The following is an 18688-nucleotide window of genomic DNA, read 5'->3' on the forward strand; positions in this document are numbered from 1 at the left end:
CACGCACGCACGCACACACACACGCACGCACGCCTGACCAAGGCCCTGTAATTCTCCTGCAATCACATCCCTGTCATCTCCTACTGTCAAAAACCCTACAAACTGACAAGGACACCACAACCCACACAGACACACTCCCAATGGCCATCACCATGGCGATGGAGAGGTTATAGGATCACTGATGGGGGTCCTGTCTAAATGTGGGCGTCTATAATGCTGCCTGTCTCATCTCTTCTCTTTCTGAGGAGTGTGACATCCTTAACAGAGCCAGTCAGGCTGATCAGTGTGATCTGGGGTCCTTGCTTATGTTACCTTGTCTGTTTTGACACTTTTTTCCAAAGCTTTTATGTTATTTTATTATCTGGGAAGAATGACTGTGGTTCTGAGAGAGTTTTGAAAGTTACTTTTCTTCTTTGTCCTACGTTGACATATTTGGCCAAAGGATGACGAGCATGTGACAGCATCCGACAGATTCTATCACACAGAGATGGAGAGAGAGAGAGAAAGCACGAAAGATGGAGAGAGAGAGAAATGGAGAGATGGCGAGAGAGAGAGATGGAGAGAGAAAGAGATGACAAAATATAGAGAGAGAGAGATGGAGAGAGAGAGATGAAGAGATGAAGAGAGAGAGATGGAGATGGAGAGAGAGACAGAGAGAGGAAATTGAAGAGAAAGGGCGAGGGTACAGTACCTCCATAGTCTGAGACTGGTGCATGGCTTTGATTGCATTCTGTGCCATAGCCCTGGTAGAAAACGTGACAAACGCACATCCTGTAGGGAGGGAGGGAGGGGAGGGATGGAAAGATGGTGGGATGGAGAGATGGTGGGAGGGAGGGAGGGATGGAGAGATGGTGGGGAGGGAGGGAGGGAGGGAGGGAAAGATGGTGGGAGGGAGGGAGGGATGGAAAGATGGTGGGAGGGAGGGAGGGATGAGAGATGGTGGGGAGGGAGGGAGAGATGGTGGGAGGGAGGCCAGGAGGAGGGAGGGATGGAGAGATGGTGGGAGGGAGGGAGGCCAGGAGGAGGGAAGGAAAGAGGGATGGAGAGATGGAGGGAAGGAGGCCAGGAGGAGGGAGGGAAAGAGGGATGGAGAGATGGAGGGAGGGAGGCCGGGAGGAGGGAGGGAGGGGAGGGAGGGAGAGATAGTAGGAGGGAGGAGGGGAGGGATGGAGAGATGGTGGGAGGGAGGGAGGAGGGGAGGGATGGAGAGATGATGGGAGGGAGGCCGGGAGGAGGGACGGGACAATGGGATAGGGGGAGAGGAGAAGGAACGGGAGGAGGAAGAGGAGGAGACAAGAAAAAACAAAACCAGACAAAAGGGTTGGACACGTCGTTGTTATAAACCCAAAACAGAGATTGTACAGAGAACTAAACAAGCAGACAACAGTGTTTTCAGGTTGCTAAGGAACAACAGCCAAAGAGCACAGCTAGCACCATGACGACCACACCCAACCCCATCTACAATAGGACAGCTCCAATCAGAATCAGTAAGAGTTTTTGATTGGCAGGTTGTCGTGCACCAATGGGGATGGCTGTTGAGATGAGGTGGGGTGGTTGAAGCTCTCTCCCTCCCTCTTCATCTTCCCCAGTCTCTTTCTTTCTCTCTCTGCCCATCTCTCTCTCTCGCTCCTACACAGAAATAACTGGTTGTACAAGTATCCTCCCACTCTTCATCTTCCCCAGTCACTCTTCCTCCCACTCTTCTAGAGAATGTAAATCTGTCCAATTTGCATTAAAACGATTTGAACTCATTAGGCCTGCATTGTGTGCCTGATTGGATGCCCCCTCTTCTCTCTCTCTCTCTCTCTCTCTCTCGCTCTCTCTCGCTCTCTCTCTCTCTCTCTCCCCCCCCTTCTCTCTTACTGTCCTATTCTGGGACATGAAGCCGACGAGAGAGAGAGAGGGGAGGGAGGCGGGGCGGGGCGGAGGACTGTGACAAACCGTCTCTAGGGTTCTATGAAGAATGCGTTCTGAAAAGACATCACAGAAAATCACACAATTTGAGCAAATCTTGGGGGAGGGAGAGTGCGTGTGGCGGGCAGAATGATGCACATTCTTTGGGAACTCTTAACTATTTGGCGATTTGGAGTTTGATCGGTTGGATCGTAATTGTTGGGTAATAGACTAGTATTAAATGAAATGGTATTACCCTTAACGTTGGCTTCCCTCTGGCTGAGGCCTGTTGGTTGGGGAGTGATCAGAGAGAGGCAGTGTCAATATACTGGAGGAGAGCTTCAACACCCCCACCCCCCAAGCTAACACGCTAACACGCTAACACGCTAACACACACTGAGCCATGCTAGCAGTAGTAGCACAGCCATCCCCAGACCCACTCCACACACACTTTGTAGCTAGCTGACTGCACAAGATACAGTTAGCTAGCTAGCAGACAGGTCATCTAGTCAGAACTGTGTGCATGGGGTGGGGGTGGACGGATGGAAAGAGAGACAGAAAGAGAGAGAGTACGAGTGAGTGAATGGGTGAGTGTGTGTGTGAGAGAGAGAGAGAGAGAGAGAGAGAGAGAGAGAGAGAGAGAGAGAGAGAGAGAGAGAGAGAGAGAGAGAGAGAACAGATGAGTGTCTGTGATTCATCCTCTACCTTTATCATTGTCTTGTCCTCTGTGATAGAACGGGGTTGAGGGTTAGGGATTGACTATTCATTATGGGCCTACCTAACGGTACCAATAAAAGCTAACTAGGTCTGTGTCGTAGCAAGATGTGGCAGATGAAGTTGCCTTGGGGTTCAAGTGTGAGAAGACTGTCCAGGGTCTTGCTCTATCTGGCATCAGTTGAGAAAGGCCAAGGTCGGGCATCTTTGAGCAAGTTAGAGAAACTAATATGGGGTAATTCTACATGGGCCAAAATCTTACAAATAGTTTGAAGACCTCTTAGAGTACATGACCCAGATGTTGTCCAGCGAAGAAGATGGGATTTAGCCGCCTAGCCTATAAATATCTAGCTGGCCGCATTCTGTCGTCATGCACCGGCTCCGATAGGAGAGGAGAAAGAGAACAGTCCTTTCATGAATGTAGGGTAACTCCCCAGGCCCAGCCGTGGATCCACCAGTGGTGTGATCCATATTTTATTAATAGTGGGTGGTGGAACAGAACAGGCTTCTGATTCATATTGTGGTTTAATAGCAGCTCCGTGTAGCGCAGAGCCAGGTGGGACAGCACAGAGCCAGATGGGACAGCACAGAGCCAGGTGGGACAGCACAGAGCCAGGTGGGACAGCACAGAGCCAGGTGGGACAGCACAGAGCCAGATGGGACAGCACAGAGCCAGGTGGGACAGCACAGAGCCAGATGGGACAGCACAGAGCCAGATGGGACAGCGCAGAGCCAGGTGGGACAGCACAGAGCCAGGTGGGACAGCACAGAGCCAGATGGGACAGCACAGAGCCAGATGGGACAGCACAGAGCCAGATGGGACAGCACAGAGCCAGGTGGGACAGCAGAGCCAGGTGGGACAGCGCAGAGCCAGATGGGACAGCACAGAGCCAGGTGGGACAGCACAGAGCCAGGTGGGACAGCGCAGAGCCAGATGGGACAGCACAGAGCCAGATGGGACAGCGCAGAGCCAGATGGGACAGCACAGAGCCAGGTGGGACAGCGCAGAGCCAGATGGGACAGCACAGAGCCAGATGGGACAGCGCAGAGCCAGATGGGACAGCACAGAGCCAGGTGGGACAGCGCAGAGCCAGATGGGACAGCGCAGAGCCAGATGGGACAGCACAGAGCCAGATGGGACAGCACAGAGCCAGATGGGACAGCACAGAGCCAGGTGGGACAGCGCAGAGCCAGGTGGGACAGCGCAGAGCCAGGTGGGACAGCGCAGAGCCAGATAGGACAGCACAGAGCCAGATGGGACAGCACAGAGCCAGGTGGGACAGCGCAGAGCCAGGTGGGACAGCGCAGAGCCAGGTGGGACAGCGCAGAGCCAGGTGGGACAGGCAGAACCAGGTGGGACAGCACAGAGCCAGATGGGACAGCACAGAGCCAGGTGGGACAGCGCAGAGCCAGGTGGGACAGCGCAGAGCCAGGTGGGACAGCGCAGAGCCAGATGGGACAGCACAGAGCCAGGTGGGACAGCACAGAGCCAGGTGGGACAGCACAGAGCCAGGTGGGACAGCACAGAGCCAGATGGGACAGCACAGAGCCAGATGGGACAGCGCAGAGCCAGGTGGGACAGCACAGAGCCAGGTGGGACAGCACAGAGCCAGATGGGACAGCACAGAGCCAGATGGGACAGCACAGAGCCAGATGGGACAGCACAGAGCCAGGTGGGACAGCAGAGCCAGGTGGGACAGCGCAGAGCCAGATGGGACAGCACAGAGCCAGGTGGGACAGCACAGAGCCAGGTGGGACAGCGCAGAGCCAGATGGGACAGCACAGAGCCAGATGGGACACCGCAGAGCCAGATGGGACAGCACAGAGCCAGGTGGGACAGCGCAGAGCCAGATGGGATAGCACAGAGCCAGATGGGACAGCGCAGAGCCAGATGGGACAGCGCAGAGCCAGATGGGACAGCGCAGAGCCAGATGGGACAGCGCAGAGCCAGGTGGGAAAGCGCAGAGCCAGATGGGACAGCGCAGAGCCAGATGGGACAGCGCAGAGCCAGATGGGACAGCACAGAGCCAGATGGGACAGCACAGAGCCAGATGGGACAGCACAGAGCCAGGTGGGACAGCGCAGAGCCAGGTGGGACAGCGCAGAGCCAGGTGGGACAGCGCAGAGCCAGATGGGACAGCACAGAGCCAGATGGGACAGCACAGAGCCAGGTGGGACAGCGCAGAGCCAGGTGGGACAGCGCAGAGCCAGGTGGGACAGCGCAGAGCCAGGTGGGACAGGCAGAACCAGGTGGGACAGCACAGAGCCAGATGGGACAGCGCAGAGCCAGGTGGGACAGCGCAGAGCCAGGTGGGACAGCGCAGAGCCAGGTGGGACAGCGCAGAGCCAGGTGGGACAGCGCAGAGCCAGGTGGGACAGCGCAGAGCCAGGTGGGACAGCGTAGAGCCAGATGGGACAGCGCAGAGCCAGGTGGGACAGCGCAGAGCCAGATGGGACAGGCAGAACCAGATGGGACAGCGCAGAGCCAGATGGGACAGCTCAGAGCCAGATGGGACAGCGCAGAGCCAGGTGGGACAGCGCAGAGCCAGGTGGGACAGCGCAGAGCCAGGTGGGACAGCGCAGAGCCAGGTGGGACAGCGCAGAGCCAGATGGGACAGCACAGAGCCAGGTGGGCAGCACAGAGCCAGGTGGGACAGCACAGAGCCAGGTGGGACAGCACAGAGCCAGATGGGACAGCACAGAGCCAGGTGGGACAGCGCAGAGCCAGGTGGGACAGCGCAGAGCCAGATGGGACAGCACAGAGCCAGGTGGGCAGCACAGAGCCAGGTGGGACAGCACAGAGCCAGGTGGGACAGCACAGAGCCAGATGGGACAGCACAGAGCCAGGTGGGACAGCGCAGAGCCAGATGGGACAGCGCAGAGCCAGATGGGACAGCGCAGAGCCAGATGGGACAGCACAGAGCCAGATGGGACAGCACAGAGCCAGATGGGACAGCACAGAGCCAGATGGGACAGCACAGAGCCAGGTGGGACAGCGCAGAGCCAGATGGGACAGCACAGAGCCAGGTGGGACAGCACAGAGCCAGGTGGGACAGCGCAGAGCCAGATGGGACAGCGCAGAGCCAGATGGGACAGCGCAGAGCCAGATGGGACAGCGCAGAGCCAGGTGGGACAGCGCAGAGCCAGATGGGACAGCGCAGAGCCAGATGGGACAGCGCAGAGCCAGGTGGGACAGCGCAGAGCCAGATGGGACAGCACAGAGCCAGGTGGGACAGCGCAGAGCCAGGTGGGACAGCGCAGAGCCAGGTGGGACAGCGCAGAGCCAGGTGGGACAGGCAGAACCAGGTGGGACAGCTCAGAGCCAGATGGGACAGCGCAGAGCCAGGTGGGACAGCGCAGAGCCAGGTGGGACAGCGCAGAGCCAGGTGGGACAGCGCAGAGCCAGGTGGGACAGCGCAGAGCCAGGTGGGACAGCGCAGAGCCAGGTGGGACAGCGCAGAGCCAGGTGGGACAGCGCAGAGCCAGGTGGGACAGCGCAGAGCCAGGTGGGACAGCGTAGAGCCAGATGGGACAGCGCAGAGCCAGGTGGGACAGCGCAGAGCCAGATGGGACAGGCAGAACCAGATGGGACAGCGCAGAGCCAGGTGGGACAGCACAGAGCCAGGTGGGACAGCGCAGAACCAGGTGGGACAGCGCAGAGCCAGGTGGGAAAGCGCAGAGCCAGGTGGGACAGCGCAGAGCCAGGTGGGACAGGCAGAACCAGATGGGACAGCGCAGAGCCAGGTGGGACAGCACAGAGCCAGGTGGGACAGCGCAGAGCCAGATGGGACAGCACAGAGCCAGATGGGACAGCGCAGAGCCAGATGGGACAGCGCAGAGCCAGATGGGACAGCGCAGAGCCAGGTGGGACAGGCAGAACCAGATGGGACAGCGCAGAGCCAGATGGGACAGCGCAGAGCCAGATGGGACAGCGCAGAGCCAGATGGGACAGCGCAGAGCCAGGTGGGACAGCACAGAGCCAGGTGGGACAGCGCAGAGCCAGGTGGGACAGCGCAGAGCCAGGTGGGACAGCGCAGAGCCAGATGGGACAGCGCAGAGCCAGGTGGGACAGCGCAGGGCCAGGTGGGACAGCGCAGAGCCAGGTGGGACAACGCAGAGCCAGGTGGGACAGCGCAGAGCCAGGTGGGACAGCACAGAGCCAGATGGGACAGCGCAGAGCCAGATGGGACAGCGCAGAGCCAGGTGGGACAGCGCAGAGCCAGATGGGACAGCGCAGAGCCAGATGGGACAGCACAGAGCCAGATGGGACAGCACAGAGCCAGGTGGGACAGCGCAGAGCCAGGTGGGACAGCGCAGAGCCAGGTGGGACAGCGCAGAGCCAGATGGGACAGCACAGAGCCAGATGGGACAGCACAGAGCCAGGTGGGACAGCGCAGAGCCAGGTGGGACAGCGCAGAGCCAGGTGGGACAGCGCAGAGCCAGGTGGGACAGGCAGAACCAGGTGGGACAGGACAGAGCCAGATGGGACAGCACAGAGCCAGGTGGGACAGCGCAGAGCCAGGTGGGACAGCGCAGAGCCAGGTGGGACAGCGCAGAGCCAGGTGGGACAGCGCAGAGCCAGGTGGGACAGCGCAGAGCCAGGTGGGACAGCGCAGAGCCAGGTGGGACAGCGCAGAGCCAGGTGGGACAGCGCAGAGCCAGGTGGGACAGCGCAGAGCCAGATGGGACAGGCAGAACCAGATGGGACAGCGCAGAGCCAGATGGGACAGCTCAGAGCCAGATGGGACAGCGCAGAGCCAGGTGGGACAGCGCAGAGCCAGGTGGGACAGCGCAGAGCCAGGTGGGACAGCGCAGAGCCAGGTGGGACAGCGCAGAGCCAGATGGGACAGCACAGAGCCAGGTGGGCAGCACAGAGCCAGGTGGGACAGCACAGAGCCAGGTGGGACAGCACAGAGCCAGATGGGACAGCACAGAGCCAGGTGGGACAGCGCAGAGCCAGGTGGGACAGCGCAGAGCCAGATGGGACAGCACAGAGCCAGGTGGGCAGCACAGAGCCAGGTGGGACAGCACAGAGCCAGGTGGGACAGCACAGAGCCAGATGGGACAGCACAGAGCCAGGTGGGACAGCGCAGAGCCAGATGGGACAGCGCAGAGCCAGATGGGACAGCGCAGAGCCAGATGGGACAGCACAGAGCCAGATGGGACAGCACAGAGCCAGATGGGACAGCACAGAGCCAGATGGGACAGCACAGAGCCAGGTGGGACAGCGCAGAGCCAGATGGGACAGCACAGAGCCAGGTGGGACAGCACAGAGCCAGGTGGGACAGCGCAGAGCCAGATGGGACAGCGCAGAGCCAGATGGGACAGCGCAGAGCCAGATGGGACAGCGCAGAGCCAGGTGGGACAGCGCAGAGCCAGATGGGACAGCGCAGAGCCAGATGGGACAGCGCAGAGCCAGATGGGACAGCGCAGAGCCAGGTGGGACAGCGCAGAGCCAGATGGGAAAGCGCAGAGCCAGATGGGACAGCACAGAGCCAGATGGGACAGCACAGAGCCAGATGGGACAGCACAGAGCCAGGTGGGACAGCGCAGAGCCAGGTGGGACAGCGCAGAGCCAGGTGGGACAGCGCAGAGCCAGATGGGACAGCACAGAGCCAGGTGGGACAGCGCAGAGCCAGGTGGGACAGCGCAGAGCCAGGTGGGACAGCGCAGAGCCAGGTGGGACAGGCAGAACCAGGTGGGACAGCTCAGAGCCAGATGGGACAGCGCAGAGCCAGGTGGGACAGCGCAGAGCCAGGTGGGACAGCGCAGAGCCAGGTGGGACAGCGCAGAGCCAGGTGGGACAGCGCAGAGCCAGGTGGGACAGCGCAGAGCCAGGTGGGACAGCGCAGAGCCAGGTGGGACAGCGCAGAGCCAGGTGGGACAGCGTAGAGCCAGATGGGACAGCGCAGAGCCAGGTGGGACAGCGCAGAGCCAGATGGGACAGGCAGAACCAGATGGGACAGCGCAGAGCCAGGTGGGACAGCACAGAGCCAGGTGGGACAGCGCAGAACCAGGTGGGACAGCGCAGAGCCAGGTGGGAAAGCGCAGAGCCAGGTGGGACAGCGCAGAGCCAGGTGGGACAGGCAGAACCAGATGGGACAGCGCAGAGCCAGGTGGGACAGCACAGAGCCAGGTGGGACAGCGCAGAGCCAGATGGGACAGCACAGAGCCAGATGGGACAGCGCAGAGCCAGATGGGACAGCGCAGAGCCAGATGGGACAGCGCAGAGCCAGGTGGGACAGGCAGAACCAGATGGGACAGCGCAGAGCCAGATGGGACAGCGCAGAGCCAGATGGGACAGCGCAGAGCCAGATGGGACAGCACAGAGCCAGGTGGGACAGCACAGAGCCAGGTGGGACAGCGCAGAGCCAGGTGGGACAGCGCAGAGCCAGGTGGGACAGCGCAGAGCCAGATGGGACAGCGCAGAGCCAGGTGGGACAGCGCAGGGCCAGGTGGGACAGCGCAGAGCCAGGTGGGACAACGCAGAGCCAGGTGGGACAGCGCAGAGCCAGGTGGGACAGCACAGAGCCAGATGGGACAGCGCAGAGCCAGATGGGACAGCGCAGAGCCAGGTGGGACAGCGCAGAGCCAGATGGGACAGCGCAGAGCCAGATGGGACAGCACAGAGCCAGATGGGACAGCACAGAGCCAGGTGGGACAGCGCAGAGCCAGGTGGGACAGCGCAGAGCCAGGTGGGACAGCGCAGAGCCAGATGGGACAGCACAGAGCCAGATGGGACAGCACAGAGCCAGGTGGGACAGCGCAGAGCCAGGTGGGACAGCGCAGAGCCAGGTGGGACAGCGCAGAGCCAGGTGGGACAGGCAGAACCAGGTGGGACAGGACAGAGCCAGATGGGACAGCACAGAGCCAGGTGGGACAGCGCAGAGCCAGGTGGGACAGCGCAGAGCCAGGTGGGACAGCGCAGAGCCAGGTGGGACAGCGCAGAGCCAGGTGGGACAGCGCAGAGCCAGGTGGGACAGCGCAGAGCCAGGTGGGACAGCGCAGAGCCAGGTGGGACAGCGCAGAGCCAGGTGGGACAGCGTAGAGCCAGATGGGACAGCGCAGAGCCAGGTGGGACAGCGCAGAGCCAGATGGGACAGGCAGAACCAGATGGGACAGCGCAGAGCCAGATGGGACAGCTCAGAGCCAGATGGGACAGCGCAGAGCCAGGTGGGACAGCGCAGAGCCAGGTGGGACAGCGCAGAGCCAGGTGGGACAGCGCAGAGCCAGATGGGACAGCACAGAGCCAGGTGGGCAGCACAGAGCCAGGTGGGACAGCACAGAGCCAGGTGGGACAGCACAGAGCCAGATGGGACAGCACAGAGCCAGGTGGGACAGCACAGAGCCAGATAGGACAGCACAGAGCCAGGTGGGCAGCACAGAGCCAGGTGGGACAGCACAGAGCCAGGTGGGACAGCACAGAGCCAGGTGGGACAGCACAGAGCCAGGTGGGACAGCACAGAGCCAAGTGGGACAGCACAGAGCCAGATGGGACAGCACAAAGCCAGGTGGGACAGCGCAGAGCCAGGTGGGACAGCGCAGAGCCAGGTGGGACAGCACAGAGCCAGGTGGGACAGCACAGAGCCAGATGGGACAGCGCAGAGCCAGGTGGGACAGCGCAGAGCCAGATGGGACAGCGCAGAGCCAGGTGGGACAGCGCAGAGCCAGGTGGGAAAGCACAGAGCCAGGTGGGACAGCGCAGAGCCAGGTGGGACAGGCAGAACCAGATGGGACAGCGCAGAGCCAGGTGGGACAGCACAGAGCCAGGTGGGACAGCGCAGAGCCAGATGGGACAGCGCAGAGCCAGATGGGACAGCGCAGAGCCAGATGGGACAGCGCAGAGCCAGGTGGGACAGGCAGAACCAGATGGGACAGCGCAGAGCCAGATGGGACAGCGCAGAGCCAGATGGGACAGCACAGAGCCAGATGGGACAGCACAGAGCCAGGTGGGACAGCACAGAGCCAGGTGGGACAGCGCAGAGCCAGGTGGGACAGCGCAGAGCCAGGTGGGACAGCGCAGAGCCAGATGGGACAGCGCAGAGCCAGGTGGGACAGCACAGGGCCAGGTGGGACAGCGCAGAGCCAGGTGGGACAACGCAGAGCCAGGTGGGACAGCACAGAGCCAGATGGGACAGCGCAGAGCCAGATGGGACAGCGCAGAGCCAGATGGGACAGCGCAGACCCACTTGAAGGCCCATTTATCTGCAGCCTCACTCTGATTCATGTATTTACTGCTCTGGACCAGGCTGGACTAAGACTGCTCTGACAGGCTGGACTAAGACTGCTCTGGACCAGGCTGGACTAAGACTGCTCTGGACCAGGCTGGACTAAGACTGCTCTGACAGGCTGGACTAAGACTGCTCTGGACCAGGCTGGACTAAGACTGCTCTGACAGGCTGGACTAAGACTGCTCTGGACCAGGCTGGACTAAGACTGCTCTGGACCAGGCTGGACTAAGACTGCTCTGGACCAGGCTGGACTAAGACTGCTCTGGACCAGGCTGGACTAAGACTGCTCTGGACCAGGCTGGACTAAGACTGCTCTGGACCAGGCTGGACTAAGACTGCTCTGGACCAGGCTGGACTAAGACTGCTCTGGACCAGGCTGGACTAAGACTGCTCTGGACCAGGCTGGACTAAGACTGCTCTGGACCAGGCTGGACTAAGACTGCTCTGACAGGCTGGACTAAGACTGCTCTGGACCAGGCTGGACTAAGACTGCTCTGACAGGCTGGACTAAGACTGCTCTGGACCAGGCTGGACTAAGACTGCTCTGGACCAGGCTGGACTAAGACTGCTCTGGATCAGGCTGGACTAAGACTGTTCTGACAGGCTGGACTAAGACTGCTCTGGACCAGGCTGGACTAAGACTGTTCTGACAGGCTGGACTAAGACTGCTCTGGACCAGGCTGGACTAAGACTGCTCTGACAGGCTGGACTAAGACTGTTCTGACAGGCTGGACTAAGACTGCTCTGGACCAGGCTGGACTAAGACTGTTCTGACAGGCTGGACTAAGACTGCTCTGACAGGCTGGACTAAGACTGCTCTGGACCAGGCTGGACTAAGACTGCTCTGACAGGCTGGACTAAGACTGCTCTGACAGGCTGGACTAAGACTGCTCTGGATCAGGCTGGACTAAGACTGCTCTGGACCAGGCTGGACTAAGACTGTTCTGACAGGCTGGACTAAGACTGCTCTAGACCAGGCTGGACTAAGACTGCTCTGGATCAGGCTGGACTAAGACTGCTCTGGACCAGGCTGGACTAAGACTGCTCTGGACCAGGCTGGACTAAGACTGCTCTGGACCAGGCTGGACTAAGACTGCTCTGGACCAGGCTGGACTAAGACTGCTCTGGACCAGGCTGGACTAAGACTGCTCTGACAGGCTGGACTAAGACTGCTCTGACAGGCTGGACTAAGACTGCTCTGACAGGCTGGACTAAGACTGCTCTGGACCAGGCTGGACTAAGACTGTTCTGACAGGCTGGACTAAGACTGTTCTGACAGGCTGGACTAAGACTGCTCTGGACCAGGCTGGACTAAGACTGTTCTGACAGGCTGGACTAAGACTGCTCTGGACCAGGCTGGACTAAGACTGCTCTGACAGGCTGGACTAAGACTGTTCTGACAGGCTGGACTAAGACTGCTCTGGACCAGGCTGGACTAAGACTGTTCTGACAGGCTGGACTAAGACTGCTCTGACAGGCTGGACTAAGACTGCTCTGGACCAGGCTGGACTAAGACTGCTCTGACAGGCTGGACTAAGACTGCTCTGACAGGCTGGACTAAGACTGCTCTGGATCAGGCTGGACTAAGACTGCTCTGGACCAGGCTGGACTAAGACTGTTCTGACAGGCTGGACTAAGACTGCTCTAGACCAGGCTGGACTAAGACTGCTCTGGATCAGGCTGGACTAAGACTGCTCTGACAGACCTGTTAGGAAGCCTGGAGTTTGTGGAGGTTATGTGCAGTAAAGATTCTAATATTCATGAGGACAACAGACACGTGATTGAGAGGAAGAGAGAGAGAGATGGGAAATAGGATGCTCATGTGTAATAGAATTCTGGGATAGTGCAGAACAGAGAGAGAGAGAGAGATGAAGAGGATGATGGCATAGTGGAGGACAGAGAGAGAGGAGGATGAAGGGACAGGAGGACAGAAAGAGAAGAGGACGAAGGGACAGGAGGACAGAGAGAGGAGGATAAAGGGACAGGAGGACAGAGAGAGAGGAGGATGAAGGGACAGGAGGACAGAGAGAGAGGAGGATGAAGGGACAGGAGGACAGAGAGAGGAGGATGAAGGGACAGGAGGACAGAGAGAGAGGAGGATGAAGGGACAGGAGGACAGGGAGAGAGGAGGATGAAGGGACAGGAGGACAGAGAGAGAGGAGGATGAAGGGACAGGAGGACAGGGAGAGAGGAGGATGAAGGGACAGGAGGACAGAGAGAGGAGGATGAAGGGACAGGAGGACAGAGAGAGAGGAGGATGAAGGGACAGGAGGACAGAGAGAGAGGAGAATGAAGGGACAGGAGGACAGAGAGAGGAGGATGAAGGGACAGGAGGACAGAGAGAGAGGAGGGTGAAGGGACAGGAGGACAGAGAGAGAGGAGGATGAAGGGACAGGAGGACAGAGAGAGAGGAGGATGAAGGAACAGGAGGACAAAGAGAGAAGAGGATGAAGGGACAGGAGGACAGAGAGAGGAGGATGAAGGGGCAGGAGGACAGAGAGAGAGGAGGATGAAGGGACAGGAGGACAGAGAGAGAGGAGGATGAAGGAACAGGAGGACAAAGAGAGAGGAGGATGAAGGGACAGGAGGACAGAGAGAGGAGGATGAAGGGACAGGAGGACAGAGAGAGAGAGGGAGAGAGAGTGGAGGACTGAGTGTGTGTGATAGTAGAGTATTAGAGACCGCTAGTGGCTAGAGGCACCTTGAGGAGAGAAGAAGAAGAGACCTTCAGATAATGAGAGACGGTCAACAGTAACAGTAAGAACAATGGTAACATCCACAGAAAAACACACAGCAACTGACACACCCACAGAGAAACACACAACAACCGACACACCCACAGAGAAACACACAGCAACTGACACACCCACAGAGAAACACACAACACCCGACACACCCACAGAGAAACACACAACACCCGACACACCCACAGAGAAACACACAACAACCGACACACCCACAGAGAAACACACAACACCCGACACACCCACAGAGAAACACACAACAACCGACACATCCACAGAGAAACACACAACAACCGACACACCCACAGAGAAACACACAACAACCGACACATCCACAGAGAAACGCACAACAACCGACGCAGCCACAAAGAAACACACAACAACCGACACAACCACAGAGAAACACACAGCAACTGGCACATCCACAGAGAAACACACAACAACCGACACACCCACAGAGAAACACACAACAACCGACACATCCACAGAGAAACGCACAACAACCGACACAGCCACAGAGAAACACACAACAACCGACACATCCACAGAGAAACACACAACAACCGACACATCCACAGAGAAACACACAACAACCGACACATCCACATAAACCTGTGTGACGCCGAGCAGGACAGACAGTTTGTTTTGGCAGACCCCGCCCCATCTCCTCAGCACATAGAGACCACAGAGGGAGGGGAGGGAGGAGAGGAGGCAGGGGGATTGGAGGGGGTGAGGGGGGGAGGGAGGCAGTGAAGAGGAGATTGACTCAGGGGGACACTGCACTGCTGATTGCGTAGTAGCTCTATGGTTGGCCAAAAGCAAGGGAGAACATAATTTCTCCTTCTGCCTAGAGGAGAACTGTAAGGGGAGGGATGAGGGGCACAGAACTGAATAGGGGGTGGATATAATAGATGGGAGGGGTGAAAGGGATGGTGGGTAAGGGAGGAGGGGGTCAGGGTGAGTGTGTATATGGACGGAGCCCAAGAAACACACACCTCTGCTGAGTCCGTCGGGCCCTCGCAGGATCCGGCACTCCTCGATCTGTCCGAACGCAGAGAACATGACCCGGATGTCGTTCTCATTGCACTTCTTCGACACCATGCCGATGAACAGCTTCCTGTCCTCCACCGCTGCAGGGGAACACAGGAACACATTCACATGGCGGAGAAACACAAAGAAAAGGAGAAGAAAGAGAGAGAGAGAAAGTTTCACCATTTCATCTGCAGACTGTGATCAATGTCTCATTACCACTTCAACACCAAGCCTCTGTGCGACTCTCTCCCTCTATTCGTTTCTCTCTCTCCATCTCCTCCTCTCCATCTCTCCGGGTTTCTTTTTGTCTGCCTGCCCCTCCTTCTCCTCCTGTTTAATCCTTTTCTCTCTGACCCAATCGCTCCATTTATCTTGCAATACCTCGGCCTGTGTGTGTGTGTGTGTGTGTGTGTGTGTGTGCGCGTGTGTATGACCGTGGGAAAGAGACAAGAGAGAGAACGTGTGTGTATGTGTTGCTCACCATTCAGAGTAATGCTAATTCAATTCATTTTTAATGAGGAAACTGTCAGCTCTTACCGGGAGGCGAAAGAGTAAGCGGTCTGTTGCACTCTGGGAAATCAATAGAGCACTTGTTTATTTTGCTGTTTGAATTGTTTGTGCGTTTAAAAAAAATAACACAGGGAAGATAAGTGTTGTTTCAAAGGCTTCCAACTCGTCTGTATACGTTCGCTCACTATCAGCACTGTAATGAATTAACTGGGAGTGGATATGGAGAAACAGCAGAGATATCCTCAACGGTGACTAAACATCTGTTAGTCGACCTGAGTCCGAGTTAGTGATGTATTGGGAAGCAGAGAAACAGCGTTTTACTGATTCCAGATCAGATTTCAAGAAAGAAAGAAAGCGGAAAGTGAAGACGGGCTATCGATACAGCAGTGCAGCGAAGACAAACACGCACACACACCTCTTAATTGACTAAAGCCACAAACCGCTTAACGACAATTCATCATGGTTACAGCAACTCCAATAAAGGATTATGGAACGTATTATCATTAAAAAGACGGATACATTTCATATGGCCGTGCTTTACTATCTCCCATTACAGTAGAGGATGACTGCATCTACAGATGGCTGGAGCTTTACTATCTCCCATTACAGTAGAGGATGACTGCATCTACAGATGGCTGGAGGTTTACTATCTCCCATTACAGTAGAGGATGACTGCATCTACAGATGGCTGGAGCTTTACTATCTCCCATTACAGTAGAGGATGACTGCATCTACAGATGGCTGGAGGTTTACTATCTCCCATTACAGTAGAGGATGACTGCATCTACAGATGGCTGGAGCTTTACTATCTCCCATTACAGTAGAGGATGACTGCATCTACAGATGGCTGGAGCTTTACTATCTCCCATTACAGTAGAGGATGACTGCATCTACAGATGGCTGGAGCTTTACTATCTCCCATTACAGTAGAGGATGACTGCATCTACAGATGGCTAGAGGTTTACTATCTCCCATTACAGTAGAGGATGACTGCATCTACAGATGGCTGGAGCTTTACTATCTCCCATTACAGTAGAGGATGACTGCATCTACAGATGGCTGGAGCTTTACTATCTCCCATTACAGCAGAGGATGACTGCATCTACAGATGGCTGGAGCTTTACTATCTCCCATTACAGTAGAGGATGACTGCATCTACAGATGGCTGGAGGTTTACTATCTCCCATTACAGTAGAGGATGACGGCATCTACAGATGGCTGGAGCTTTACTATCTCCCATTACAGTAGAGGATGACTGCATCTACAGATGGCTGGAGCTTTACTATCTCCCATTACAGCAGAGGATGACTGCATCTACAGATGGCTGGAGCTTTACTATCTCCCATTACAGTAGAGGATGACTGCATCTACAGATGGCTGGAGGTTTACTATCTCCCATTACAGTAGAGGATGACGGCATCTACAGATGGCTGGAGCTTTACTATCTCCCATTACAGTAGAGGATGACTGCATCTACAGATGGCTGGAGGTTTACTATCTCCCATTACAGCAGAGGATGACTGCATCTACAGATGGCTGGAGCTTTACTATCTCCCATTACAGTAGAGGATGACTGCATCTACAGATGGCTGGAGCTTTACTATCTCCCATTACAGTAGATGATGACTGCATCTACAGCCGGCTGGAGCTTTACTAAAGTCATCGTTACCTAGACAGATATATCTTACCAAGTCCTATTTCATAACCTCACAGAAGATGTCTGGAGCGGTAAAGCATTATTAAGGTCTCATCATGACTTATATGGATGGATCTATAGGCTTCTAGTGCATTGTATTTCCTTCGTGGGTCGAGTCTAGAAGATGCTGCTACGAGCGGCTTTATTAAGCTTTAAGTGATGCCTGTGTGCTGTCAGTGGCTTTATGACACGACTCTGTCTCTCTCGGTGTGGTACTGTTCCGTCTGTCCCAATGTTATTACCCTCTATCCTTCTATACTTGCAGTGGTCCAGTGGATGAGGAAAAGAGGCTATTAGTATTGGGACGTGGCCCCTGTCTGGCTTCTCTCAGATGCAGTAAAGCTTTATGGCTGGATAAATGGGGTTGTAACCGCATCTGCAATAGAGCCATTTGTCTGTGTGTGTGTGTGTGTGTGTGTGTGTGTGTGTGTGTGTGTGTGTGTGTGTGTGTGTGTGTGTGTGTGTGTGTGTGTGTGTGTGTGTGTGTGTGTGTGTGTGTGTGTGTGTGTGAGAGAGAGAGAGAGAGATGCAGGGAGAAAGGCTGGTTCACTGTGGGGCCAAAACAGTTGAACTCTCCCTGACCCCCTCCCAGAACACTTTAATAATTCATACATCTCTCTTTCTCTCTCTGAAACAGGATCACTGAGCCACAGAGACACTGAAGTACACACACACACACACCCCCCCGACCACGTAATACTCAACCTAGTGTGTGTGATCACTCACCGTTTGATTTCTCACTGTCTGCAGGCTTCATCTGAATGGGATGGTGCATCTGGAAAAGACAGGACAAACACACCTTTACAATACTATATATACACACACACACACACACACACACACACACACACACACACACACACACACACACACACACACACACACACACACACACACACACACACACACACACACACACACACACACACACACACACACACACACACACACACACACCTAGTGAGGACTGCACACACTCAGAGATCACACACACTATATCAGACACACGCTGTCTGTCTGTCTGTCTGTCTGTCTGTCTGTCTGTCTGTCTGTCTGTGTGACTGTCTGTGTGTCTCTGACTGTCTGTCTGTCTGTCTCTGTGACTGTCTGTCTGTCTCTGTGACTGTCTGTTTGTGTCTGTGACTGTCTGTCTCTGTGTCTGTGACTGTCTGACGGTGTGTCTGTATCGGTGTCTGTATCTATGTCTGTGGCTGTGTCTGTGACCGTCTGTCTATGTGTCTGTGAATGGCTGTCTCTGTGTCTGTCTGTCTGTCTGTCTGTCTGTCTGTCTGTCTGTCTGTCTGTCTGTCTGTCTGTGTTGGTCTGTGTGTCTGTCTGTCTGTCTGTGTCTATCTGTCTCTCTCTCCCGATCTGTCTGTCTGTTTCTCTCTCTCTTTCGTTCTTTTTACAATATGTTTATACATTGACTTTATTCATTTTCCACAACACTCCTACATCCACCACCCCAGTGTCACCAGTAGTGTTAATTCAACTGAATTCACTACCTGGACCCATCGTGCCCATTTTGGTTTATATCTCCCTGATTGAGTGAGTGACTAGTTGTACAATACTGTGTGTGTTTGAGAGAGAGAGGTAGTGGATCACATGTTGGAGGGCTACAGCAGAGACATAACTGCATCCTCAGGCTACAGGTGCTGGCTAGCGGCTACCCTCTGCCTCTCACACTCTCTCTTCTGTCTAGACGCCATCCTTCTCCCAGATCTGGCTACCCAGAAGGCCTTGCAGGCTTCATGCCTGGGCTCCACCACTACCCCACAATTCCACACTGCTGGTTCTTCACTGAGAGCCCTGGAGCTACCTACTGCGGTCACTCTTCATCCAATCACCATGACAACCCAAGCCTCCCC

At 56.4% G+C, this 18688-nt stretch overlaps 1 protein-coding gene across 25 annotated transcripts in view; it reads right to left on the bottom strand.

The window, feature by feature from the left end:
- LOC129838505 (CUGBP Elav-like family member 2) overlaps positions 1-18688 on the bottom strand; it is a 148461-nt gene that overhangs the window by 32328 nt on the left and 97445 nt on the right. For 16 of the 25 annotated variants that reach the window (XM_055905508.1, XM_055905505.1, XM_055905506.1 and 13 more), the window contains exons 4-7: positions 17547-17595; positions 14578-14712; positions 2150-2179; positions 692-771 (exon numbers count right to left, since the gene is read on the bottom strand). In XM_055905508.1, the coding sequence (XP_055761483.1) occupies positions 692-771; positions 2150-2179; positions 14578-14712; positions 17547-17595 (294 nt within the window). The remainder of the gene's footprint in view (positions 1-691; positions 772-2149; positions 2180-14577; positions 14713-17546; positions 17596-18688) is intronic. The other 9 variants (XM_055905531.1, XM_055905509.1, XM_055905515.1 and 6 more) reach the window with 1 other exon arrangement.

This window comes from Salvelinus fontinalis, chromosome 39, assembly GCF_029448725.1.
Source record: "Salvelinus fontinalis isolate EN_2023a chromosome 39, ASM2944872v1, whole genome shotgun sequence".
In the NCBI taxonomy this organism is placed as follows: domain Eukaryota; kingdom Metazoa; phylum Chordata; class Actinopteri; order Salmoniformes; family Salmonidae; genus Salvelinus; species Salvelinus fontinalis.